This window comes from Mus pahari, chromosome 14 (assembly GCF_900095145.1).
Source record: "Mus pahari chromosome 14, PAHARI_EIJ_v1.1, whole genome shotgun sequence".
Taxonomy (NCBI): Eukaryota; Metazoa; Chordata; class Mammalia; order Rodentia; family Muridae; genus Mus; species Mus pahari.
The window spans coordinates 3,521,098-3,547,911 of NC_034603.1; the positions used below are offsets into that span (position 1 = coordinate 3,521,098).

General features: G+C 45.3%; 1 protein-coding gene across 1 annotated transcript in view; it reads right to left on the reverse strand.

Annotated features, from left to right (window-relative positions):
* Window positions 1–26,814, reverse strand: part of Dock2 (dedicator of cytokinesis 2) — a 412,012-nt gene that overhangs the window by 337,727 nt on the left and 47,471 nt on the right. Inside the window, exons 6-14 of the mRNA XM_021211816.2 lie at window positions 25,950–26,098; window positions 19,571–19,706; window positions 17,493–17,647; window positions 13,105–13,186; window positions 8,025–8,160; window positions 6,554–6,629; window positions 5,710–5,786; window positions 5,091–5,216; window positions 3,912–4,036 (exon numbers count right to left, since the gene is read on the reverse strand). Of these exons, the coding sequence (XP_021067475.1) occupies window positions 3,912–4,036; window positions 5,091–5,216; window positions 5,710–5,786; window positions 6,554–6,629; window positions 8,025–8,160; window positions 13,105–13,186; window positions 17,493–17,647; window positions 19,571–19,706; window positions 25,950–26,098 (1,062 nt within the window). The remainder of the gene's footprint in view (window positions 1–3,911; window positions 4,037–5,090; window positions 5,217–5,709; window positions 5,787–6,553; window positions 6,630–8,024; window positions 8,161–13,104; window positions 13,187–17,492; window positions 17,648–19,570; window positions 19,707–25,949; window positions 26,099–26,814) is intronic.

The following is a 26,814-nucleotide window of genomic DNA, read 5'->3' on the forward strand; positions in this document are numbered from 1 at the left end:
TCTCTCTCTCTCTCCCTGTCAGCCTGTTACCATGTTCCCGCCATCATGGTCATAGACTCTAATCCTCTGGAACCATAAGCAAGCTCACAATTTAATGCTTTCTTCTGTAAGTTGCTTTGGTCACAGTGTCTTTTCACAGCAATAGGACAGTGACTTCTGTGCTGGATGATGTGAATGATGGTACCTCTGACAAAAATCCATTTAGACAAAAAAGAAAAGAAAAACAGGACATAGAAACCTGTCTGAATGCCCCTTCTATAGAACAGACAGCCATGAGCTGGAAATGAAGGAGCTGCTTTTTGCTGCAGGATAAAGCCTTGCAGATCTTCTGTAAGCAATAAACGGAATCATGCTTTTTAAAGGTTTCCACCCCTGAGAAAGAGCTTTGTGCCTAGCATCATGCTAAGTCCTTACCACACACCACCCAACTCAATTCAAACCTTACAACCACCTCTGATGATCTATTCTGTTATGACTATTCCATTACTGGATAAACTGAGGCTCTGAGTGGCACAACACCCGAGACCCACTAGCCCCTTGAGCAGTGTCCCTTCTTTAATAGTTGGCACACCTCCCAGCCTAGAAAGATGGACAATGGTGACATTTCTGGGATCACAGTCTCTGTAGCCTCAGTGACTCTCACATAGCCTATAAAAATCTGAAAATATATATCTTTCTCTGGTGAGATAGAAACAGCCTCATAGAAGACAACTGGATATCACAAAACTATCTTGATCACGAATCTTCTGTCCTAATGCCAGAGAAAAAGGCCTCGCTGCTATTCTGAGAACAGGAAAAACCATCCTCACCTCACCCTCCGTACTTGAGAGCAACATGAATATAGACAGTGACAGGAGAGCATCCTAGGGAAGACTCACAGAGCGCACCCCTTGCCGAGGACGTCAAGGATGCTGTGCTGGGTAGATTGCCTATGCTCCAAAGGCTGGTCCTACATCCATGCACAAACCAGCAGCAGCATCAAATGGACTCCGTGGTTAAAAATATAAGGTGCGCATGAAGTATAGAGGATGCCATAAAGAGGGGCATCTAGGAGGTGGAGGGGAGATACTGGGGTAGATTTATTCAAGCCACATTGTGTTCGTGTATGAAAATCTCAATGAATACAATTTTTAAATATTTTTAAATAAAGCAAGCACTCTGACCAGCAGTGAGCCCAGTTTTTTTAAGGGCATAAGTGCATTTGTCTCAATGAGGTTTTTATTCTTCATATTGCCCATTTCTGTGGCCCTCAACTAATGATAAGAGCCTCCAGCTAGTGCCAACAACTTTAGTTGAAAAGCTGAATGGACATCAGGAAGCCTGGAGGCTTTAATGTAGATGTAGACTTGACCTTGGAAAGTGCTCTCATTGGGCGAACCCAGGGTCCTAACACATGCCCGATGACTTCATAGGAATCCTGTGTGGGTTGGGCTAGATCATCCCAGACCACAGATGCGAATGACTCTGAGAGAGAATGTATTCTACACTGAGAAGGCCGCATGATGGGGAAATGCCAGTTAACACCTGCAAGTGGGATCCGACCTGGGGCTCAAGCCTTTCTAGTAACAATGGCCAAAGTAATGGAAAACTACTATGTAGATGACCTCTTCTGATATGTTCAGGAGTAAGGTGCCAACACTGGTCCCATTCAGGGCTGACTTGAGACTCTTGGGTGCACAGTGATCACAGAATCAGTCTAAGGCCCCTTTGCTAATGCAGGATAAGATGGGCTTTGAACCTGGCTGCCTGGTCCCACAAGTCATGGTCTTACATTATCACACTGCCTCTTACCTCTACGTGCTTGGCCTGACAGCATCTCTGGTAACTAGCTTCGGGATAGGATGCCTATTTGACCCCCTCAGTTCCTCCTAAAGTTTCTCTTAGCCATGATTAGCCATCTCTGCCTTCTGCTCTCCTGTACTGAGTGTGTAACATTTATTGTATCTACTCTTGTGTAAGAAGAGACTATATTGTGTGTTTTTAAGATGAAAAACCCCAATCTAAGATCACAGGAATAATAGGAAGGATGCTGAACTCAGGGCATTTGAACTCTGAATTTCCCACTCTAAGTAAGGTCCTTGAAACCCCAAATGGGGCTGGGTTAAGGTTAACATACTGCTTCCTGAGTCATTTTCAGAGGGATCGTTCCCACAGAAGCCCACCGCATAGAGCAGGGGCATGTGAATGTGCTATGTGGCGTACAGTAGTAGTCATGTCTGCAGACAGGGAAAGAAAAGCCGCCCACAGGCTTCCTCAGCAATAGTCAGCCAACTGAACGCCTCCATAGCATCACTAATGTATGAAACTGAAAATCATCAGCATGTCACATGGTCATTCTTCCTCCTCATGCTTGTCTGCAGTACGTCTGTCTGTCCCCCAGGTCTGGCTTGAAGGAGAGGCAATGGCAGACAGAAGAGATCAGACACAAGGCAAGGTGTCCATTTGCCTGTTAACTGTCCCTTCTGATCTATCCTTTGCCCGAGTGGAAGGCAAGTGATGCCCATATCTTAGTGATGAGGCTGAGGACTAAAAGATCTCTGGGAAGGTAACTGGACAAAAATGACTGATCCATACATTCCCGAAATGAAAGTTTTCCTTTCAGATACGAGCCTCCTGTCTTCCCGTGTGTTCTTTCGAGCCAAGTGTGTCTCGCTCGTTTTATTTTTCAGAAAAGTAATAGCGTCCAACAAAGGAGGGACGATGCTAGGGTTTTGCTCATCAGAAATTAATTAACCACAGTGGTTTTAAGAATGAAAGGACAGTTGTAAAACCTTCTTTACATTTAAAACCGATAGAGTCTTCCCAGGGTTTTGTTGAAGCCGCCAGCAGCCTCAATTTGAAACTGGCAATATGTTGGAGAATCTTCTTAAGGTTGCAGGCACCGTGGTGATGAGGCTGGGGGTCAATCCTCATCTCTGCCACTGTGGACTGCAGGACCTCAGACCTGTTCTACTCCACCGGAACTTCCATTCTCCCTTTGTGAACTTCCCGTGATAATGAACACCATGCCACTACCCAGCCTGACATGGGGACTATTATCTTCAGGGTGCTAGTCACTCTTAGACAGAAGGTGGTAGATACATTGTAGCAGGCCTGAGCTCCAGGCTGTAGGGCTAGGACTGGTGGCTTGCCCTTCTACACTCCCCCTTACTTTGCTATCTGACTCCCTATAGGTGTCCTAAGAGGAATGTTTGCCCACGCTGTAACTTCTGCTGAGAGCTGATCTCCTTTTTTCAGCTAAATATTCAGAGAGGAAGAATTCAGAAGCAAACCCTCCCACACACTGGACACAAGTGCTGACAACCTTAAAGGAAACATAAGCAAATAGATATAAACACACATGACAAAGATTGCACAGGACATATGCTATGTAAATAGAACCATGTGCTTTGCCTTTTTGAATGCATGCTGCTAACCCTCTGGAGACCAATTTGCGAATAAGACTTTCCACCCAGATTTCTGGCTGAGCACTGGGGAGTTGGATTTAGTGCTGAGAATGTCTGCTTTGAAGACATTCTGAGCCCCCACACCAGCCCAGGGCTCTGTATTGATCTTTACCATGGATTTTGCCTGAATTAAACTAGCTTGGGCTTCAATGAAAACAACATTTTAACTGCAAAAAAAGATAACCTATAAACAAGAGTGGGCACACGCGCCTGCACACACACACCACACCACGCACACACACACACACACACAGATCAGGGAAGTATACATTGAAGAATGCTTAGGTAAAAAGACTAATTAGCATAGGTTCTAACTAAACCCTAGAACAAGGTATTAAGCAAGCTACACAGTATAGATCATGTGTCTCAATGTCTTCCCAAAAACTCTGATCCTTCAGAGAGCAGATAATTATGATCAGTCCCTCAGCCCCAGGTCCTGTCACTCAGCGCTCTGGAGTCCCTTACAGGTAGCACTTTGCCATCCTCTGTGCACACACACATAATCACTTCCACGTTCCGCTGTGTGGTCTTGGTGTACTTGTCAAAGTCACCTTGTAAGAGAGTGATGTAGATGTCGTTCCTGACATCCCCTGAGGATGGAGAGAAGACCAGAGTTAGAGACACTAACCACAGAGGTGGAGGGAACAGGGAAAAGCAGGAAGGACCATTAATAAAATGAAAATCTGAGCAGTTTAGAAAGGGCATTTTTTTAACCTGACAGGAGGGGTGGAGATGTAAGTAGCGAGGGTAGGAATGCTGGAAAAATCAGCAGCAGAAAGCCAGGTGGGGTGCTCAAAACTGGCCATGTTTTCTCTGATAAAACCATTTCATTTCCATCCTCTAGTGACACCTTCTGGGAAGGTAAAGGAAAGCATCAAACGAAATGATCTTGGCCCTCAACCACGGATAGGCCTTTTGTTGCATAAAAGTAGGGTTGAGGGATTTCCCATGAATCCTAGAGTCTAAGGGTGAAGGGCCAGGAGCACAGGGTTTCCAGGAAGGGAGTGAACAGTAGGCATTGAGATTGCAAGTAAAGCAGATGTCATTAAATCACAGTACAGACCCCACCCTGGACTACCACCACTCAGCCACTGGAGAGAAAAGATGAGTCAGAGGGCATGGCATCACACAATCTGCCTTATGAAAAGCCTCATGCATCTCTTTAATGCATTAATAGGCATGCTTAATTAATAGGAGAGGCACAGGGAGACTTGAGGGGACGCCCGAATACCTTGTATGACATTTGGACATGTTACTGTAAGCATGGGTCCTTCAGACTTTAAAATGCACTTTAAAAGCTGGAGAGTGGCACCACTCGGCCCCCAAATAGAATGGGATCTCAGTATGTATAGTAAGACAGAGATGTCATCTGTGAGCTTCTGACTGACAAAGCAAGCTGCAGAGCTCCAAAAAAAAAAAAAAAAAAAAAAAAAAAAAAGCTTATTACAGTAGCTGTGCCTATAAAGTATGATCGGGAGAAAGGGGATCACCGTATGTGAAAACATTGTTTTCAGTGGTTTTGGTCAGGTAGAGAAGGAAAGTAAATGAAGTTGACTCTTATGAAAATTATGAATTACACAGCTGGACTCCTCAGCCCTGCTCGTGGCCCTGCCCTTGAGGAAGGTCACTGCAGCTGTGTCCCACCTGGCATGATGATCTCTGGGAAGCCCAGCTTCCGGGCTACCACAGTGGTCCTGTCCACCAAGTGTGGGTAGTCTTTGCGGATCTGAATGATGTCACCCACCAGCATCTTCATGGTCACCCAAAGGCCTGGAAGGGAACACATGAACACTCAACTTCTGTCTCTCTCTCTCTCTTCCTCCTCCTCTTCCTCCTCCCCAATTCCCTCTCCTCCATCTCTCCTGTAGGAGACTACTAAAATAACAGATACATTCACAGACGCAACAGGCCAGCCCCAGGGGCTCTGGGCAGCACTCATTTATAGCTGGGTCAGCCTCTGGCGGTTATTGCAGTCTCTGTAGCCAGGTCTCCTAAAGCAGAGAGGGTACCAGCTACTGGCTCCCAGGACTTGGGTAAGGATGAAATCCCTTGTAACTTAAAGGGCAACACACAGGAGAGAGCAACTCCTCACTGTCACTCATGAAGGAAATGCCCATCCCATGCTTCCACGGGTGGTCTGTAGACACATGCTTCCCACTGTACTGTCTAGTCCAGGACTTGGACCCATTTACTGATGTCTCAGAGGTTCCCGAGCTGCAGCAAGCTTATCGTACATGGAATCTGTATGACGGCGACTCCATACCTTGCCCTCCGCTGTCTCCCTTGGAAGCTATGACTTTACCCAGAAGGCTGTGAAGGAAATCGTTCTCAGCTGAGACCCTAGGAAGGAAAAGAGCACAAATGTTCCTGCGATGCCCCATGGGGTCTCCATCTTGTGTCCCACACGTCCACCCGGAGATAGCTACCACTACTTAGGTGAAAGGGAGCCTTCCTGTGTCAGCTCAGAGGAAGCAACGCCCTCTCCACGAACAGCACGGCTCTGCGATCTGAGGCAACCAATGCCTGCCACAGGAGTAGGCATTCATGTGACAGGAGAGATCGCCACAGCTCTGACGTGAATGTCTTCTCTGGAAGGTACCAAGGACTTCAGTAGCTCTGGAAGACCTAGTCACTCACCTTGACTAGAGTCTCTGGCCCCATTACCTGGAGATCTTTGTGGTGCTCAATCTCGACACTGCTCTCAACATGGGGTCATTTTCAAGCAAGAAAATTATAATTACCTCCTTGGTTGCCCCTGCTTCTCATGTCACAAATATACACGTGGCTTCCATGAAGGACTCCCAATAGGCTGCTCCTTCACACTCTGTGGCCCCTGCTACACTTGTAATTAATGCCTTAAGCTTTGGTTGATTATCTGCTTAATTACCCATCCGAAGTACAAGCAGGGTCTTATTGACCTTGTCCACAACTTCACCCCTGTCCCTGGCACTCTTCCTCTGGCTGCAGTAGAAGTTTCTGAATCATTAGCATGTCAGGCTGCCCTCTTTGGAGGCCCACCTACCCCCTTACTAAGATGAGGAACAAGTTCACCCAGGGCAGCAGTAAGAGTAGGGTGGACAGCCTGGAGCCACACGGGAGTGACTTACGGGTGAAAGGGAATAAAATGTTGTTTCTCTTCATCGCTCTCTGCCTTGCCCTTGATGATGTCGGTGATGTCCATAACTAGAAAGACAGAGGAAGTGGACGGATGTCAGTTAAGCCAGGCAGGGGTGACGAGAAGAGTGGGTTATAAAGTGGGAGGGAAGGGAAGAGACATGGGGGCAGGGCTAGGGTATAGAAGAGGGCAAAGGAAATGTTTGGAAGTTGAGCAGCAAGGTTCTTGTTAATGTATTTACTGACTCTCTTTGGTACCCACAAAACCCTGGGGCAGGAAATCCACAGGACCCAAGCGTGCAATAAAAGAGCCTCTTTCCAAGACCACGCGCATTGCACACACACAGAACTGTTGAGTCCTTGAGCCTTGCCAACTGATTTCATAGGTAGTATGCAAGTATGCCAGGGACGACTGGGAAGCCAGGGGACTTGTGATGGCAGAAGGAAGTATCCCAAGATAACAAAATGGATGAGCGACAGGGATTTAAAAGGGTTCATGATGTAAAACTTGTTTTTTTTTTTTATCAGCTTTGAAAGCTTCGCTTTATTAGTAACTCATAAGCATGTATCTGTGTATGATTGCACACATGTGTAGGAATGAGTGCAGAGGTCTGTAAGCACCTGATGACCTGGAGCTGGAACTATAGGTGATGATGAGCTGTCAGATGTAGGTGCTGGGAACTGAACTCTGGTCTTCTAGAAAAGCAGCAAGCCCTCTTAACCACTGAGCCATCCCTCCAGCCACACCCCCCACCCAATTTATATTTTAATAATGAGAAAAAAAGTGGTCTATCCAATTGCAATGTCACAGGTTTTTAAATCATCTTTTGAGAAAAATATACTTTAGTTGAAATAAAGTGTGCTAATTAAAAAAGAAAATATATTAAGTAAATAATAGTTCCTTCCACTAATAGCCAGAGAGATAGCACATAAACCACGAAAGTAGGGCAGGAACGGTGAAGCTGTGGGTGCACGCACAGCCAGCACCAAGAGGCAAGGTGGAGCGGTGTGGCTCTGGGTGGCGCCTGAGGACCCTGCAGTGCCCCCACTCTCTGAATGTCTGCTCTCATCTGGAATTCAGATGGATGGCATGACTCATTCTGTGTAACTGCATTTCCTATTCTGGATATTTTTTTTTTCTCAAAATGATTTGCTCCCCGTAATTAGATCTGGAGCGCATTATTCTTCCTTCTTCGCAGGCAATAAGGAGCTGAGGCACCAACTGCTCAGATGGCACAGCGTTCCTGGGTACTCTGTGCAAGACCTTAGGACCACATTATCCACCAAGCTTCTCATAAATCTGAACTTAGTCACCGGTGACTTCGGTTAGTCGTCACAAATGTAGTTACGAAGAGCTGCTCGGCCCAGATTTTGCAGGGGTGAGGGTGTAGAAATAATCTTTAAAATCCAGCTATATAAAACATGTGCTCTAATAAAATGTAACTGCAGAACATCAGTCATCACCTGCCACCCCGAAAGGTCTCCTCAGCCCCTGGGTGCACTTCTTGACATTAATGTCCTTCAGATCCATCTTCCCAATTCGGACTATTTGACAGATCAGGAAAATCTTATCCCTGTTGAGGTCTTTATTTCCAAGATCCTGTAAGGGCAGGAAAGAAAACAGTTATGATTGTGCATTTAATAAAAACATGTAAAATAGGAACAAAGCAACTGTCATTTAAAGGACTGTGATTATCATTTTAATGTCACCATCGACCTTAGGGAAGGCAGAAAATGACATCACCACACCCTCATTGGACAGATAAGGAAGACAAGACTCAGCCGAGATCCTGAGTGGCACGACTCCATAGCCTCCACGCTGCATCATCTCATCTGATCCCTGACCATTTGCTCAAGTACTGTTAAAATGATGTTATTTTTGCATCTTCTTCCCCTATAGGAAAGCTTCCTTGGGATCATAACCTTGGCCCTTGGCGACTCTGGGATGGAGATTAGTAACTGAAGCAGCATCCCAGAGGCGTGCCCCAAGCATCACATCATCCTTCTGCGGTATATTTAGATGCCCCGTCTTCCTGGGGCTCCCTGCCAGCTAGGATGAGCTGGGGCAGAAACAGCAAGGCATGCTATTATGCTGGCTTGGACAGGCGACCCTTGGCCTGCCCATGCCAGAGAGCAGCTTACTATCTGAGTTAATTCTCTTGTGAGCATATGCACAGGGGACAAACTACCAGCTCACATCAGGGTCGGCACCCAGGCAGAGCAGCCAGCCCCTGCCTCTCACTGTAATGAGAAAGAGGAACTGCAGAGGGCAGAGTCTCTGGGGACAAAACAACACTTTGCAATGGCCCAAATCTCCCTACAAGGACATGGGCCAGTTCTATCTCTTGTTCCAGTTTTGCTAGGCTACGATGTGTGACGGTCAAAGAGAAATCTCCATGTTGCTATGAACCTCATCAGTCAGTTGACTTCAGTGAGTGAGGTTGTCTTCCATAACATCCATGGGCCATGTTTAAAGCCTTCATAGCAAAACCCAAGTTTTCTTGCCAAAGAAGGAATTCTGCTCAAAACTGCCAGAAGTTCTGTTTTTCTCAGCTGTCTTGCCTCCCTGCAGACCCAAATACATATCTTCTCAGTTGCTCCTGGAAACCCTGAATCACGAAGGGCTCTCCTTTTGCCAGCTGGTGGAGTAAAGAAGGTCTCCCCTATCAATGGACTCACCCCTAGGAGCAGGGAGAGAGAGAAGGCCGGAACGCAAGGGTGAGCTGAGGACGCTTGCTACGTCTTCACCCTGCCTTGCCCTAGAGGAGCCGCAGGACTCCTTCAGCCATTTCAGTCAGGAGCAGCCTAGGAACTCATCTTCAGAAGGCAGGATGACAGATTGGGTTTGTTTGGAGTTTGGGGGGCCTTGGGGTTTGGGGGGGGATTTGTTCGGTTGGTTTTGGTTTGGGGGAGTTGTCTTGTCTTTTTGTGTTTCTCATCCTCAGCAACGTTAATAGCTCCTTGTTTCCTACCCTGTTAGTGCTCGTCCTTCCAAGCTGACATGAAAGGGACGAGACATGATATAACCAGCTGTCCTCGCCAGTTGACTCCTCACTATTTTCTCTATTTTTATCCATAGAGATTGCTTTATTGCTCTGGAGATATACAATACTCTCTTTAAGCTCTGGATCCTTCTGAAACACACCTCCACCTCAAATGTCTGCCTCTTATTCTTCTGCATAATCAACTTCTCTCTATACTCAAGATCTCCATCCCTGGGCATTTATAATGAACTCCAGTCTTGGTTTTCCCTTCTTGTTAAGGTTTTTATGTTTTTGAAATATCTAAACCGATGTGTTTGGGAGAAATCTCAGAGCCATGAGGCCTTGACACCTGGATGGTGGCCACCAACGCTGAATTGTTCTGCTGAAGCCCTCACCTCGGCACCTCAGAGCATGGCTGCATTTGAGCTTAGCTCTTAGAGATACAGTGTGGTTAAAATGAGGTCATTAGAATGGGCTAATCCAATATAATGTCTGTTTTCACAAGCAGAGGAGTCGAGAAGCCATAAACTACACATTCTCTGTCTCTCTGTCTCTCTGTCTCTCTGTCTCTGTCTCTGTCTCTCTCTCACACACACACACACACACACACACACCTGCATTGTCGCACACATACACACATATATATACCCTCTGTCTCACAAACACACATACATACACTCTTTCTCACATACACACACACTCTCACACATACACAAGTACACACACACACATGCACTCTTTCACATACACACACACTCTTACTCTCTCACACATACACTCACACACACATACACTCACACTCACACACACACTTACATACACATGCTCATATATATGCATGTACACATGCATGCATGCTCAAATGAATACATGTACACATGACCATGAAAAAGTCACAGGAAGAAAAGTGCTGTCTACAAACCAAAGAATTGTCCTCAGACAAATCTACCCAGCTAGTGCATTGCTGTTAGTGTCCAGAGCTCTGGAATAATCAATGTCTGTCAGGTAGCTTTGTTACAGCAAACTAATACACTCGATACCCGTGTCAAGCTCCGAGGCCTCATCCCCTCCCCCCACACCCTAGAAAACATGTCATTTGAGACATGTTTCTATACTGTTCATATTTCTCATGTGGAGCCCACCCCAGTCCCTAGAAAATCTGAATATTCTATTACCACAGCAAACTTCCTGAATACACTTCACAGTTCAGGGAGAATGCTTGGGATGGTGTGTAAACCAGCAATCCTTACTGAGATTATAGGTTCCAGCCATTGGCTGCCCCAACCCCAGTCACTTTTACTTTGTTCTTAAAAAGTTCTACCGTTTGGGGGAAAGCAGAACTATAGCAGTCAGGTGCATTATGGGTCTTTCACCTCCCACCTCTCTTCCCTGCAACTTCCTGGGCTAAAGCATAGGATGCCTCATGGTCCAGCTCATTTTCCTACTGTGGGTCAAGGATGGTAAATTCTTAGGAAGCTGATGGAAGTGACCTCAGCAATCAGACAGACCCATATGCCAGCTTCACAGGCCCAGGGAGCCACAATCCTGCCCATAAAGAAGAGACCAGAGAAAGCAAGCATCCAAAGGGCACAGAAAGATGCCAACTAATGCCCCAGCTGCCGAGTCATAGCTCATGTCCCGCTTCAGCAAGCATCACTGTGACACCCAGTTGAAAGCAGCTTGTAGTCACACAACATCATGGCACCCTGTTTTAAATACCTGTGCTATATGGATTGCTCTCTGACATTGTTACTGTGTACTTATTCTTTGTTTATTGATTTCATATTAATTAATAAATTTTAATATTAAAAAATCCTACTTTCCTGCTGCCTGAAGCTACAGGAAAGAGAGGTGTGAATTGAAAGCCATGGTAACATACCTGATAGCAGGTGGTGTTTATTTTATGTTTTATTGTTCTGCTTCCCCTGCACCCCAAACATTAAAATTTTGTTAAATCCAAGGTATAAGTTTTTAAATGAAATTAATAAAAATAATTTTATAGTAATTATTAATAATAACCTATCATTATTTCAGGTCCCATACTACCGGACCTGAATGTAGGGGCTGCTGTATCCTAGCAGCAGGTACACAGCTTCCATGTGGCTCTTGAATCCGTGCAAAACACCATGACCTTTCATGTTCCAAAATGGAGATGTCAATCAACCCAACAGAGGGGAGCACTAGTCTGTCCAACCGCTCAACTGAAGGTCTCAAGTTCACTTGTTCTGTAAAATAGAGGTGTGGCACCGTGCCGTGAAGCCAGGATCCAGTTCTCACTAATACCATGTGACGCAAGCTCACCCATGGCCTTCCCTTCATGTTTCCATCATGGACTGGTCCTCTGCACAGCAAAGCTCTGATTGATTCCCTGTCCTTCCCCATCTCGTGAAACATCTGTCTCTTGGTTTAATCAGGAAGCCCTGTGGGACTCTCCTATTTGTCAAGCAAATAAATAGGCTCCTCCTTCTAACTAGTAAGAGACAAAAAGACTGAAGCACATTTGTATGTGCCAAGAAAACTCTGTCCAAGCAATTAGGCCCTATGATCCTATTCCATGCCTCTGGCCTATTTTTTTTTTTTTTCAAGAAATAACAAACAAAATAAATCAACTATACCTCAATCTAATGACGCTGTAACATAAGACACTGCACTTAATGGGCTGTAACAGGAAAACCATTGTAGAGCAAGGTAGGTTAATCTAGCATGTCGGTCACTTCTGGATTCCACTCGTCAGTTTGGTCAATGCCAAAACCCACCCCTGCTCCTCCTCCATAATTTCCCTCTCTAATGCAGGCAATGGAGCACAAAACCACACAGTCTTCTCCCCAGAGGAGCTTGCAGACAATGCCAGTATCCTTAGTGAAGAAAGGACAAGGGGGGAGTTCCCTGCTAGAAACTCTAACCCTATCTCATTCTGTTCACTGCATCCCCTATTTGATTCTAAAGGGTCAAGTTCAATCTCCTAAATAACTCACCTAAATAACAATTGATTTTAGCCTTCTACATATAAGTCATGCTGCTAAGTATTGGTTTTTGGAAGGATGGTCCTAAGGACCTGCCAGGTCTTTAGCTACCTATGGCTTAATTATATTCAAAATGTCCAACTGAATAAGGCAACCAATGCTCTAGAAATGTCCAATTTTTTTTCTAGTATACTTTAGATGAACTTTCAGAAAGTTCTGAACCAAAGAAAGAAAATTAGATTTATTGTGAATTAACTAAAATAATAGATAAAATAATATCTTCTGTGCCCAGGGTTAACTAGCCACTGTTGCTCAGAGAAGTATACTTGCTTACATAGTACTATGTTGTCTGTGTGTACCGGAGTCAGAAACAGATGGAGAAGGGGAAGAGCAAAGGATGTGATCCGTATTCCCAACAGCATCCTCGGGACACGCCATGCTTCCATGAGCAACAAATCCCTATTTAAAGCCTGGATCACAGCTCTGCACATAGCCTATGCTCCATTGTGATCAATGTCCAGCCAGCCTCCTTCCCAAGCTTCCCAAGGCCAGATCATTGGGCGTGTAGAGCACAGTGGTCAGAGAGTGCACACTCACCGTGAAAACTACCTTCAGGTTATTGAGCATCTCAATTTCCTTTGGGAATCCTTTGCTGCCCCATCGCACCAGATAGTTCTCACTGTGGGAGGAAGAGTAGCAGCCTGTTACAGGTAGAGCATCCACTCATAGATACGGATGAGCATTAGCTATGTTCTCAGCACCATTGTGGCTACTGGAGACAGGGCAGTGTTTGAGAAAAACACATCCCTTCCCTCTGAAAGATAAGTTATGTTGGGAGACAGACATCAAGTGGGAGAAAGAATTATGAACATATGTGTATCCACGCACACCTTCCTCCCCAACTGCTAACAAAACTCTGGCACAGCTGCCTAATATTTTTGCTGAGCGGCTGCATACTCTGTAGAGGTTATTGAGAAAGTCAGAGATGAGAAAGGAAAGGATTTCAGCAGGCTCTGCAGAATGCCAAGGGCTTCTCCCTTCCCAGCCCACTCTCCTCCTCACACTGAATTTGGATTCTTGAAATTATCTTTTGGGAGTACAACTGTTTCTACTAATAGAATATCTTACTATGATGGACCCGACAGTTTTTACTTTTGATACAGTTTGAATAAACTGTTCTAATGCTATTTGACAACTTCATAATAGTGATATGCAAGTGTCCTGTAAATGAAAGATGCCATAAGAACACACATTGGAAAGTTTATTCTAGTCTACATGGTCAGAGACATCTTTGCTAAGGAAAAAAACACATAATCAAGTTGAGGATGAGCCATAAAAGGTTACCGGTGAGGTAAAGATGTATGCAAAGGTCATGAAAAGAATCTAAGAAGGAGCATTAAGAGTTAAATAGTCAGAGGATAAATTAAAAAGAGATGCAGAGCAAATGGTGGTGTAGGCCATTTGGGGATTTTTTTTACTCTATCTTTAAACTAATGGAAGGACTCTAGAGAGATGGACCAGGGGTTAAGAGCATTTGAAGCTCTTGTAAAGGACCCAGGTTTGGTTCTAAGCACTTACATAGGATAGCTCACAATGGCTTATAATTCCAGTTCTAGGGTATCTGACCCTAGCTCATCTGGTCTCTGTAGGCATTGTCACAACTACGGCATGCATACAAAGAGGCACACACATAAGCATAGAATAAAATAAACTTATAAAAAAATTCTAAAGTAATGGAAATTCAGTCAAGAGTTATCTGAGGGGATGGTGGCAACTTGTCACTCAGAGATGCCCCAAGACTCAAACATCACCATTTGCCATCTGACCTCTACTGACAACTGTATACACCTGGGTATATAGTTGGTTCACCCAGGCCAGGAAGACGTCCAGGTCCAACACTAATGTGATGCAATGCTATGAGTCATTAGATGTCATATGCCACCCAGAAACATACAGCTGGTGCCAAATAAATGTCCATTAATTTGAATTAATAAAATATAAAATAGCAATATAACCAAACTCAATTCCAATAGGCAGCATAAAATAATTCACCAGGTGAATGAGAACTGCCTTCCTTAGAATCTCTTTTTCCCTCTCAACTCACTCTCTCTCTCTCTCTCTCTCTCTCTCTCTCTCTCTCTCTCTCTCTCTCTCTCCTTCCCTATACTCAGAATGGTATTTCTTATTTGTCTCGAGTTTTACTGTCAGTTTATTGTTTTCACCTCCTTTTTGGAAAACACGAAGAACTGAAGCCTGGGCTTGTACATGCTCAGTAAGTGCTTGACTACTGAGTGTTGTTGTTATTTTGTTATTGGTTTTGGAACAGGTCTGGTTAAGTTTCCAAGGGTGACCTTGAACTCACATTCCCATGCCTCAGTCTCTAGGATAGCTGAGATGGCAAACCTGCTCCACCCAGTATGGAACCTAGAGCAGATGGAGTCCGGCCTTCAATTAACTCAGAGTTAAAGTGCAATCAAATTAAATGTACCATTTGTTTTCATTTTTTTTTTAAACTAAAATTTTCAGTGGGATGGATAGCAAACTTGCTATCAAGGAGACACTTGCTATTGATAGCAAGAAGGCTCTATCAGACATTTTAAAATGATCACCCCTGGTTATTTATGGGTGCCTGGGTTCTGCCCAGCACTTCTCATCACATGGTACAATCCCCTTTATGACCAGCCTATTCCACCTAAACAGCAGGCGCCAGCAGTTTCCGTCTAAGAGAAATGTAATCATAAATAAGAAAAGCAATTTAGAGGGCTAAGCTGCTCCCATCCATCCTTGCCCAAGGAGAGCCGATGATAGACTCTGAAGGCTTGAAGCATCAACACAGGTAAGGGAAAGGAAGGATTGCCCCATCCTCTTGGACTCCTTGGGGCAGAAGCTCAGCTCTGGCCTCCTGCCTGTGCTGCAGCATCTTTGTCCTACAAAAATAAATGTATTTTTAATTTCCAAGCCAGATCTCTTTGGAGATCCTGGGAACCTGGCCACAAATGGTCTTGACCTGAAAAGATCAGTTCCAAACGAGTTGCCTCCAGTTCCTATTTGAACCCTGACAGAGGATGCCTTAACATCTGGTTGGGATAGTAGGTGAGACTAGTAGAGACTAGTCCTGAGACAGTAGGTGACTAGACTGGGCAGGAGTAGAGAGGATTTCGCCTTGAGAGAAAGAGCATCTAAGCTGAGTCAGACTGCACAGGGAGGGTCCAGGTCTCTCTGCCTCCTCCAGCTCTCTTCTTGTTTTCTCCTGCTTGGTACTTTCAAGATCCTGGTACTTTTTTCCTCTCTCCTCTTCTGCCTAAGTGCTGCCCTGTGTCCCTGGCACCCCCAGAGACACCACTCAGACATGTCCCATCGCGTACATCATCCAGGGTGGCACATCAGCCATCTGAATGTCCTATCATCTCCCTCCACAGAGCTGACTGAGGCCATCTATCATGAGTGAGTCAGGGGGCACCCTCACCAGTGCAAACCCAAGTTGCCATGTGTCTAAGGGACACTGAGGTCCTAATGGTGCTGTCAAGACCTCTTCCTCAGGTGCCTGCAGTACAACTGTTAGGAGACAGGAAGTCGCCTATGGCACACAGGTAAAATGGCCTATAGAAGCAAGAACTAGTATCTTTCTAGTATCTAGTGGATATGACAGAGTATCTAGTTTTAGTATTATATCCACTAAGATTGAGCCAGGTGAGTAGCAGGAACCTCAATAAAGTCTAGTTTTCCACAATAACAGTGTTGAAACTCTGGTGGTGATCATACAAGGCACGTGATACAACTCAAACCTGAGTGGCAAAATTACATGGGGAATAACTTATCTTTGAAGTCACGTGGACATGGGTATAAGCTGCAGCTCTGTCATTTATAAACATGTATGACTTTGGGCAAGGGCAAGTTTTCTGACTTTCCTAGTTTCACCTTCTTACCTAAATATCATGCTAGGATCAAATGAGTTGAATACAGACCTATATGCGGTCTTCCTAGATGAACAGCCCTACCACATATGACCATCGCCTGGTGAACCACCATTCACTAGGCACCGCCTGTGACTTCATTTAATCACCCTAGCAGTGAGCTAGGAAAACACCACTTTCACCATAAACACCCAAAGATTATAACCCAGCTCCATTCTAATGCTCAAACGGAGACTAGGTGTTCCAAAACCCCACCACATGGAGTCAGATGAGGATCAGCTGAGGCAAGGGTTGTCTGAGCCACAAGTATGGGTGAGGGGAATTGATCCGGGGGCTATCAATATTTTTCAAGATTCCCAAAGATATTTCCAGTTCTTGAGCTAAAGCATCCAGGAGTTCCCTCACTTCCTCCGTACCCAAGAGCAGTCAATGTAAAGGAGCCATGATGATAGCCTACTGGTATGCCGAGCCCATATTTACATGTGATGGTAGCCTATTGGAATGCCAGGCCCATGTAAACATGTGATGGTAGCCAATTGGTATGCCAGGCCCATATAAACATGTGATGGTAGCCTATTAGTATGCCAGGCCTATATTAACATGTACTTTTTCTCATTGAAGCCTGAAAATAACAGCCAGAGAGACCCGTGCTTATGGTTTTCAAACAGGAGACTCAGGAATACGAATGTTTAGCAGCTAGTTAGGGTTAAGGAAAGTCAAACACCAGAACAAGGATGTGGGCTTTTATGGAGACCCGAGACATTTCACCGTTCCTTCCTTAGCTCCCGTTTTAACCCACAGGCATTTTTAGTCTACAAATTGCTGTTTGTCTGACTCTCATAATTTTTGGTAACCGAAACACATTATCATCACCATAAATCCGCTGAGAAAACAAATCTAGCATCAAATAACACTTCCATCTGCCTCCCACGGCCTCCAAAGAGGTTCTCCCCACGTCATAGAAATTGTTTCTTTTCCAGTAGGAATTACTCCACAGAGAGGGGTGGGAAGAAACAATCCTCTGTGGACTTCCAACTCTGACTTCCCACAGGCCACACTGAACATACTGACCTGATGACAGTTTGCTTGTGGGGGTCATAGAGAGACATGAAGAGCTCGGCATCTTCCCCAATTCGGCACACAAAGTTTCTCACAAAGACGTAGAGGCTGTGGGTGGGGGATGAGGAGATCCGAGAATAAATCCCATAGTCTGGCTGGTCTTTTGACTGAAGGGTAGAAGGAGGAAGAAAAAGAGAAGATATAACATGCTATCCCAATGCCACTTAAAACAACAGAAAAGCTCTCTGGGTCCTGAGGTCCCCGTATACGCCTGAATCTTTGAGCATCCACCCACCTCGACCACAACAAGCTTCTGCAGTCTGAGGGTTTTCCTCTTTAACTCCGCTTGCTTTGGTCTTCCTATCCTTGGAGATCTCACCACTGACCCACAATTCTCCATGAAGCGAGTATCATAAAAAGCACAAGCTATAAAGAGAATCTGTTCATAAGTGCTTGTGTTTTTTTAAACTAGTTTCACGTCAACTTGACATAAGCTAGAATCGTTAGGAAAGAAAGACCCTCAGTTGAGAAAAAGCCTTCATGAAGTTGACTTATCGGTAAGTCTGTCAAGAATTTTCTTAATTGCTAACTGAGAAAAGACAGCACAGACCACTGGGAACAGTGGCACCCCTGGACAGCAGCCGGTCCTAAGATGTATAAGAAAGCAGGCTGAGGAAGCTATGAGGAGCGAGGCAGTGTGCAGCACTGTTCCATGGTTTCTGCTTCTGTTCCTGCCTTGAGTTCCAGCCCTGACTTCCCTCAGTGATGGGGTGTGTCCTGTGAATTGTAGGATGAAATAAATCCTCTCTTCCTCAAGTAGCTTTTGGTCATGGTGCTTTAACACAGCAATAGAAACCCTAAGACAATGCCGCATCAACATTAGGTCAGCAATATACTGGCTCAGCATTGAAAAGAACTCCCAGAGCAACGTGCTAAGTCAGAACTGCCAAGACAGAAAAATGGATATTCTATTTAGAAGCTCTAAAAGAATCAGAACTAGCAAGAGGATGCAATTAGAGGGGCTGGGGCTTAGGGATTAAGAAGATGCATGAAGAAGTGGTACAGTGGTAGCACTGTCAATATGCTAATTGTTGAGTGGAATATACATCACCACATATTACTAACATCTGCCCAAGTGAAACTTAGAGACAGCAATTTTTACTATATGAGAACAGTAGCACTATAAGTCTAAAAATGTAATTGCTTTCCAAAGATGCATAGCAATTAACCAGACCCCAAGTCTACACATCTTAATGAACTATACAGTTAGTGCAGCCATTCTGAAACCATGAAGCTTCACAGCATATTACACTTTCACTATCACATCTATTTTTGTACTTATACAAAAATAATTGATCTCAGTACATGATGTTTTTATTTGCACTTTTTTAAAAATTAAAGTTTGAAATAATAAAAATAACACATGGCTGCTATAAACGAGATTTAGTCTTCCTCGAAGTCTTTCGTTGGCTTGCCATCCTCCTGAAACTGACATCTGAGTGTTTCCCCACAATTCCCCCGAGCTGCTCTAGAGGAGCAGACTCTGCATAGACTCTACTGCCTATCTCTGCAAACCAGGCCACTCCCCGAGCTCACCATGCCCGGCCCACACTGGACTTCCTCAGAACTTGGTCTTACCTCAGGGCCTTCACACTTGCTGCTTCCTCTGCCTGGAGCACTGACCACCAGAGCCCCCCCAGGACTGGTGGATTCCATGTTACTCTTTCACTCCTCTGAAAGACCTTTTCTGTCTCTTAAAACATCTCCTAATTCAGTGCCTACTTTATTGCTTTTTATCACCAGCTGCAATTAATTTTGAATTAATTTATTTATATCTTTGCTGCCTTTCTTCTCTTCTTTATTCTAGAATCCAAGAGATGGGGAAATTTGTCTGGCATTTAACTACCTGTGGGATGCATGCTGAATGACTTACAGATCTAAGTAATAATAATAAAGCTTGCGTTGTTTCCGATCATCTCAGTTGTAGGCCAGATGGCCCCTTGAATAACAGTGCAGTAGCCTATTATTTTAGGTTTATGATGTGCTAAATGCCAGCTTTACTTGGCCAAAGGCTACTGAATAAAGCTCACCATTTCTTCTTTGATGCGCTCTGTGATTTTGTAAGTCGCCTCCTCATGAGCATGGAACAGGCTGATGATGCTGGTGTTATCAGGGTCCAGTATGTTTCCATCTTCATCTCTGACAATGAGGTCGAGCTCAAGGATTCTGTAAGGCAAGAGCTGGAGGTGACGCCGGAGAGGCCTTTAGGATGGCGGCGTCTGCAGCAAACGGTTGACTAAAAGCTAAGACCTCTACTAGAAGAGAAATGGCTAAGTAAACGGATCAGTAATGGAAAACTATGTAGTGGAGTTTGAAAGTGCGTTGTTTGGGGCTGGTAAGGTGGCCCAGTCAGGAAAAGGGTTACTCTCCAAGCAAGAAGACCTGAGTTAGAGTCTCTGAACCTACAGAACAAAAGCAGGCATGGAGATAGATGCTTGTAACTCCTATGCTCGGGTAACAGGCAGATCTCTAGAGCTCATTGGCTGGCCAGCCTAGCCAGCTTGGTGGGTTCCATGCCCATGAGAGACCCAGTATAAAACAAACCAGAACCAATGAATGGAGCTAGAAGAACAAGTCCTACCGGGCCTCCCCAAAGGTGTCTCCATCTGCAAACACATGTGCAGCTACATGCATGAAAACATGCACACAGAAAGATAGTATGTCGTTTTTGGCATGCTTAGTAAAATATACCTCCATGAACAAAATGAAATATAGGGAAATTGTGTATTTTATGTGAAATAGATTGAAGCACACAACAAGAGACAACAAACCTAGCTAGATGTGTTTTCTGCTTGCATGGCTAAGAAGAGTCATGTACAATGATCTAGATGCCAAAAAGGAGCAAACCACAGACATGGGTTGCCCAAGAGAAAGGCAGAGGGCCTGGGGCTGGAAGATGTGGAGTAGTCAAAGGGGGCGTGTGCAGTGCCTCAGTTTGTTTAATGTTTTGCTGCACATGCCCACACACAGAGGTATTTATATATTATTCAATAAACGTGTGAGAATGGTTGTTGGGTTAAAACTATCTGAGATGTATTGATCGCTGCCCACTGCTCGCTCTTCAGCTGCTTGGCTTCCAGGCCACGGGCTTTCGCTTCTGTGGTATTGATCTGTGTCAACAGCGTCTGTCATTCTCCTTGTTATTAAAGATAGCAACAGTACTCACTACACACTGATAGGAAACTCACAAGCATTAACTACGTTACATCTGGTCACACACCCACCACCACCAACAACAACAACAATCCACCCTGCAAAGCAGATTCTACTACTCTTCCTATTTAAAAGAGACTAAGAAGAGGGAGGTAGTTCAATTTTCAAAACCACCATATTGATGTAAGCTACCACAGCACCCCTGCCCATACTTTGAACCCCTACTGTAAACTCTTAGGAGTCTGTATAGGGTGGGCTGGGAGGAGGGGTAGGTTGGCAGGTTGTAACTTGAAGTTCCTCTAGCATTTGATGCTGGTTCAAGTGTCAATCATCCATGCTTAGAAGGAAGGGGAGGAGAGCTGGAAGTTTAGAGAGGGTCAACAGTCATCTTACAAAGAGCCAGCCTTTAGAAGGGACATCAAGGGCAAATGAAGGAGATTGCTCTACTCTCTTAAGTAGCAAATTAGAAGCGTGTCTCATGTCTCATCCAAATACAAACGGAAGGGAGCCAAGGATCACCTATTTGTCGACATTCATTACGAAATTAACTTCCAGTTAGATATGACTCATACCATTGCATGGCCTCGCTGCCCAGATAGTGACGCTAAGGCGGATAAAGGCACTCAGCTAATGCTGAGGAGAGGCTCATGTGACCTCAGCAAAGATGGAGCAGAGCCGATACATAATTTAGCCGCCAGATTTCTCTAGCTCTTCCCCTCAAAATTGATCAAAGTGGATTCAGTTCTGAACTGAATGAATAAAACATCCTTCCAGGTCCAGCCGTCTTGGGACTTTGTGGAGTCATTTGATGATTCCTCATCGCTTGGATATGGAAGAGCCTGTCCACTGTTCTCTCTTGGAACCTGGGAGCAGGCAAGGCCGCCTTTCAAGTGGATACTGCTACGCTGAGCCAGCACTATTCATTGTGAAGACTGACAAGTTTTGATGTGTTTTCTCCTCAGGAGGGAGCCCCTTTGCTCTCTTTGGTTCAAGAAAGTGGTACCACAGATCCGAGAAGGGGTAGGGCAGGAAACTCCCGCACCCCACACATATTTTTTAAAAGACGGAGAATAAAGGAAAGCAGAGCTGGGTTTTGCTAAGCTCACTATCATACTTCGAACAAATGCAAGCTTTTCTGCTGGGTACTCCAGGCTTCTTCCTTGCTATTCCGCACTCCCCACTCATCTCCGGGACTGTCACTCCGACTTTCTCTTAACCACTTGCACTCATCAGACTTTCTGGTCGCTGTGACCAAATATTTTAGGAAGCCAGCTTTAAGAGAGGAAGGAATTGCTTTGGCTCACCAGTTCAAAGGTGTCACCCCATCATGCTGGGGACATGATGGCGGGGCAGTGCAGTCCACAGCATGGTGGCCATGAAGGAGAGAAAGGAGGATCCAGACAGGAGCCAGAGTAAAATGTGACTCCTAAGGACACATTCCCTAGAGGCCTACTTGTCCTCATTACCTCCCAATAATGCCATCATACTATGAATTAGTCAAGGCGTTTAAACACACAAAGCCCTCGAAATACCTGTTAACACCTTTCCACACATACCTGGACTAGTGTATTATTAATCCCCTAGGCATTTAGTAACCCAATCCCATTGATGGTCCAGATTAACCATTGTACCACTTCACCTAGTTTCCTAGTCAGCTTTAATTGTCAACCTAGTGTCACCAGTTGAGGAACAGGCTAGAACAGGCTGACCTATACCGGCCGTTCTCAAAATGTGGGTGGAACCCCCCACAGGGGTTATATATCGGATATTTACATTGTGACTCATAACACTAGCAAACTTACAGTTATGAGGTAACAATGAAGTAATTTTATGGTTTGGGGGAGATCACCACAACATGAGCAACTATATTAAAGGGTAGCAACATTAGGAAAGTTGATAATCTTTGGCCTATGTGCATGTCTGTGGGAAACTGTCTTGATTACTAATTGATGCAGGAGGCTGCAGCCCACTGTGGGCAGCACCATCCCCAGACAGGGGGTTCTGTGCTGCAAAAGAACACCAGCTAAGCATGAGCCTATGAGTGAGTGAGCCAGAAAGCAGAAATCCTCTACTATTTGAGTCTTGGCTTCTCACAATGACTGACTGTGCCCTGGAAGTGTACGCCACATAAATCCATTCCCCTTCTGAGTTGCTTTCAGTCAGAGTGTTTTATTACAACAACACAGAGAAAGCCAGAGCATCCAGGAACTCCTGCTGGCCTTGTTAGTCAGGGTAGTTGTCATCTACTCTACCTCCTCAAGCCCTCGTCCATTCGTCTCCTCTCTTGATAGCTATGTCTTCTTACCCAAAGTGTCTCTGCTTCTCTGCCTCCTTCGCTGTGCCATACAGACTCTTGGAGGCAGAAGAACACAGCTCCTAAGCACTTGGACTCTGGAACTGTACTCTCTGGCTCTGCTGCCTCTGGAGTCAAGGCACCTAAATCACCCCTTGAGCCTCAGTTTCCACATTGGATAAATGGTGATAGTATCTACCTTGTAAACTGATTGTAATGCTGAGCTGAGCTACTATGTGGGAAGGAGTTAAACTATGCTTGCCATATAGAGAGCACCCAGGGTTACCATCAAAGCTCTGTGCCTACTAATTCCTATTGTTGTTTCTGGTTTTCATGGAGGCTGTACTATACATTGCACATCTCTGTACCCAAAGACACTATCCTATGTACAATGGAAGTCTGATATCTTTTTTTTTTTTTTTTTTTTTTTGGTTCTTTTTGAGACAGGGTTTCTCTGTGTAGCCTTGGCTGTCCTGGAACTCACTCTGTAGACCAGGCTGGCCTCAAACTCAGAAATCCGCCTGCCTCTGCCTCCTGAGTGCTGGAATTAAAGGCGTGCGCCACCACTGCCTGGAAGAGGTAGCTTAACAACAGGATGGAGAGACTCTTAACACATTGCTGAGACTTGGGGCTTCGCCTACTCTAGTGTCCTTGAAGATGCTGGGCTCCTGGATGCAAGGAAGCCATCTCTCCTATACAAGAGGCATGAGTCCAGGATGTTATTGCAGTAGTAAACATCCCAGCCCCCTCTCACTTCCAGCAGAAGCAGCAGACAAGGGAAGCAAGAAGCCAAGAGCCCCTTAGTGTAGGGCCACGGTCCCCACGGTGGGACATGTCGCGATTCCACAAAGGGAATGGCTGAAATGGAAGACACTGGGCTGGGCTAGGGGCTGTTACAGAGGGGAGCCTAGTTTACAGTGAGCTGTCTTCCTCTTCTCTCTCCCACTGTCAACCCCCCATTCATTCAGTTACTACTCGTGGGGGTGGGGTAGTCACTGTGGGAGAGCTCTCCCAGTGCAGAGTCAGAGAGATGACTCAGAGACTCAAGGTTTAGAGGGTCTCTGGATGTGAGAAAAGGCAGGGCGGAGGGGATGATGGCTATCCCAGGTGCACAGGGGCTGCAGGAACACGTACCTGGGTGGGTCAGTAAGGGAAATGAGGAGGCCTTATTATAAATAACAGCCATTTCTACCACCCTAGACCTTCTCAGGAGACCCACTGAGGAAATAGCATCTGAAGGCTACTCTGTAAAGCAGAAAACACCCCCAATTCTCACATGCTTGGTGTTCAGCTGAAGACACTAGCCTAGTCATGGCAGAATCGTCTGCACAGCAACCTATCACCGTGGGATGACGCTCCACGGAAACCGATTTGGATACTCTTCCAGGGTACCATCAGGGGACTGGCAGTGGGATGAGCTGCTGGGATGGGAAGCAGGTGGACTCTGGCCTCGGCTCTCTGCACTGGAGCCCCATGCTGGTGAGCATGATGAAGGCCAGAGAGCCTGACTACCAATTAACCTCACCCTATTCTCTAGAGGGTTCCTTCCCCTCGGGCTCAGGGTTCAGTTCTCCTCTCTGCAGTCTAAACAGGCTGTAACCTCTCCTGCACCCTGATACTCACATTTTACTTAAAAACCCTTTATCCTCCAAAGCCCAAGGACCATCTCCCCCACAGAGCTTCTCCTAGCTTCTATCTCCACATCTGTGGACAACATTCTTGCTTCTTGCATCCTAAGCTAACAAACTCATGACAGTAGACACGTGCTCACTCATAACATACTCCTAACTGAACTGCACATCAGCCCCTGGTAACCCTTCATGGATAGGGACTTGCGTTTTTGCAGCACCCACACCTAATAGAAAATCAATCCAATTATAATTGCTTCACGCATTTATGTTGGAATAAGTGAAGATACAGGGCATTCAAAAAAACTGAAAAGGAGGGGTGGGGCTTTATTGTTTTCTAACACAGTCTATAGCCTGGGGGTGCCATTGACTAGTTATAGAACTCTGAACAATTAACTTTACTCCCTTAAAAAAAAAAAAAAGAGCTATTTTATTTTTAATTGTGTGTATATGTGTGCGCACATATGTGAGTGCAGATTCCCTCAGAATCCAGAAGAGAGGGCTGGATCCCCTAGAGCTGGAGTTACAAGCAGTTGTGAGTCACCATACTTGTGTGGGGAACTGAATTGGTAGCCGGCATCCCGTGTGAGAGCAATGAGCAATCTTAACTCTGGAGACATCTCTCCAGTCCCAACCTCGAGTCTGTAAGAGCCTCAGTTCCCTCATCTAAAATGAAGAATAAAATGGGGGGTAATAAAACTACACATCCTGTGGAGTTATTAAAAGAATTAAGTGAAACAATGCCTGTGAGAAACTCAGCACAAAGCCTGGTGCTTAATAACCTCCAATCCAGTGTCAGTTCTAACGCTGTTGCTGCTATTAGCTTGCCTCGGCAATTTGTTTCATTTCCTTCCGTATGCCAAAGCATTCAAATCTCAACCCGTTCTTGCTTCTCTTTCCATTTGGTAAACACTTTTGTAACTGTGTGAGCTAGCTGGAGGCAGGTGGCTTGGATAACTTCAAATGGGGGAGGGGACACTAAACCTCACACTGGGACTTAAAGGAGAGCTTTGTCAAAGCAGAGGTAAAGAGGCATCTAGCTGAATGTGAGCATGTCTGTGCTCCCCTGTCCCGAGGAAGTAGGTTAAATAGTGTCCTAAATCTGTGCAGTACCCAGGAATAGCCACTGCATAAGCAAACCTCCATTATGCTCCTGTGTCCCTGGGACCCCAGGGCGTGATCACAAAGACACACAGGCAAGCCTAAGGTAACAGCCTTCTCCCAAATAGAAAGTGGCAAACGCCAGAATCTAAAGTGAAAGCAGGATTCTCCAAGAGAGAAAAGCAAGGAGGAGAGGCTGGGGAAGGGAAGTCCATTTTCAGAGGCATAAGGTACTTGTTGCCATAGTCGATCTTCGATGTGACTTTCTGCTTCAGTTCCTTCAGCTCATCCTTGGGTAGCGTTCCTGAGAGGAGCTGGGAGCGCCATTCCATCAGGTCGTACATCATGGACTGCACTTGGAGGAAGCGTTCCTTTTTGCTGGCCTATGAGATGGAAGCAATCGTGAATGCCTATCCATACCAAAGGTATCTGGCAAGCTAGGCCACAGTTGGGTGAGTGTAATCTGACCTCTCCCCCAGCCTTGTCCAGCTGTGAAGGGACAGAATTGGTGCTCAGCTGCCAATATAGTTCTTCCCCTTGGGCCACTGGAATTCCCCAAAGCAGAAATATTCTCTATCACTTCTTGGTTTAAAAAATAATAATAATCTAACAGCCAGGCCTGGAAACGTGACCCAGCAATTGATAACACTTGCTGGTCTTCTAGAGGAGACCAGCCATCTGCATCTCCAGTTCCAGATCTGATCCTCCCCCTGCACCCATCTGGCCTTTGCAGGAATAGACATGCTCGTAGTACACAGACAGACAGAGGCAATTCATTCATACACATAACATAAAAATAAAAAATAAACCCAACAGTCATACTCAAAAAAGTCAGCCCATTTTTTCAAACATTTCCTTCCTTTGGTAAAGAAATAAAGTAACTAAAGACACAGAAAAAGAAGTTTTCTGACTTGGATCAAGAAAGGTGTGAAAGCTTGACTACTGGATGCTTGGTTCTTGCTGATGGCTCTTCTTTGGAAGGTGGACCACTGGAGGGTATATCAAGTCTTGGGCCCCATGCTACACCCTCTGCTTCCTGTCCACCATGATGTAGACAGCTTTTCTCCTCTGTATCTCTGCTACTGTAATGCCATGCCAA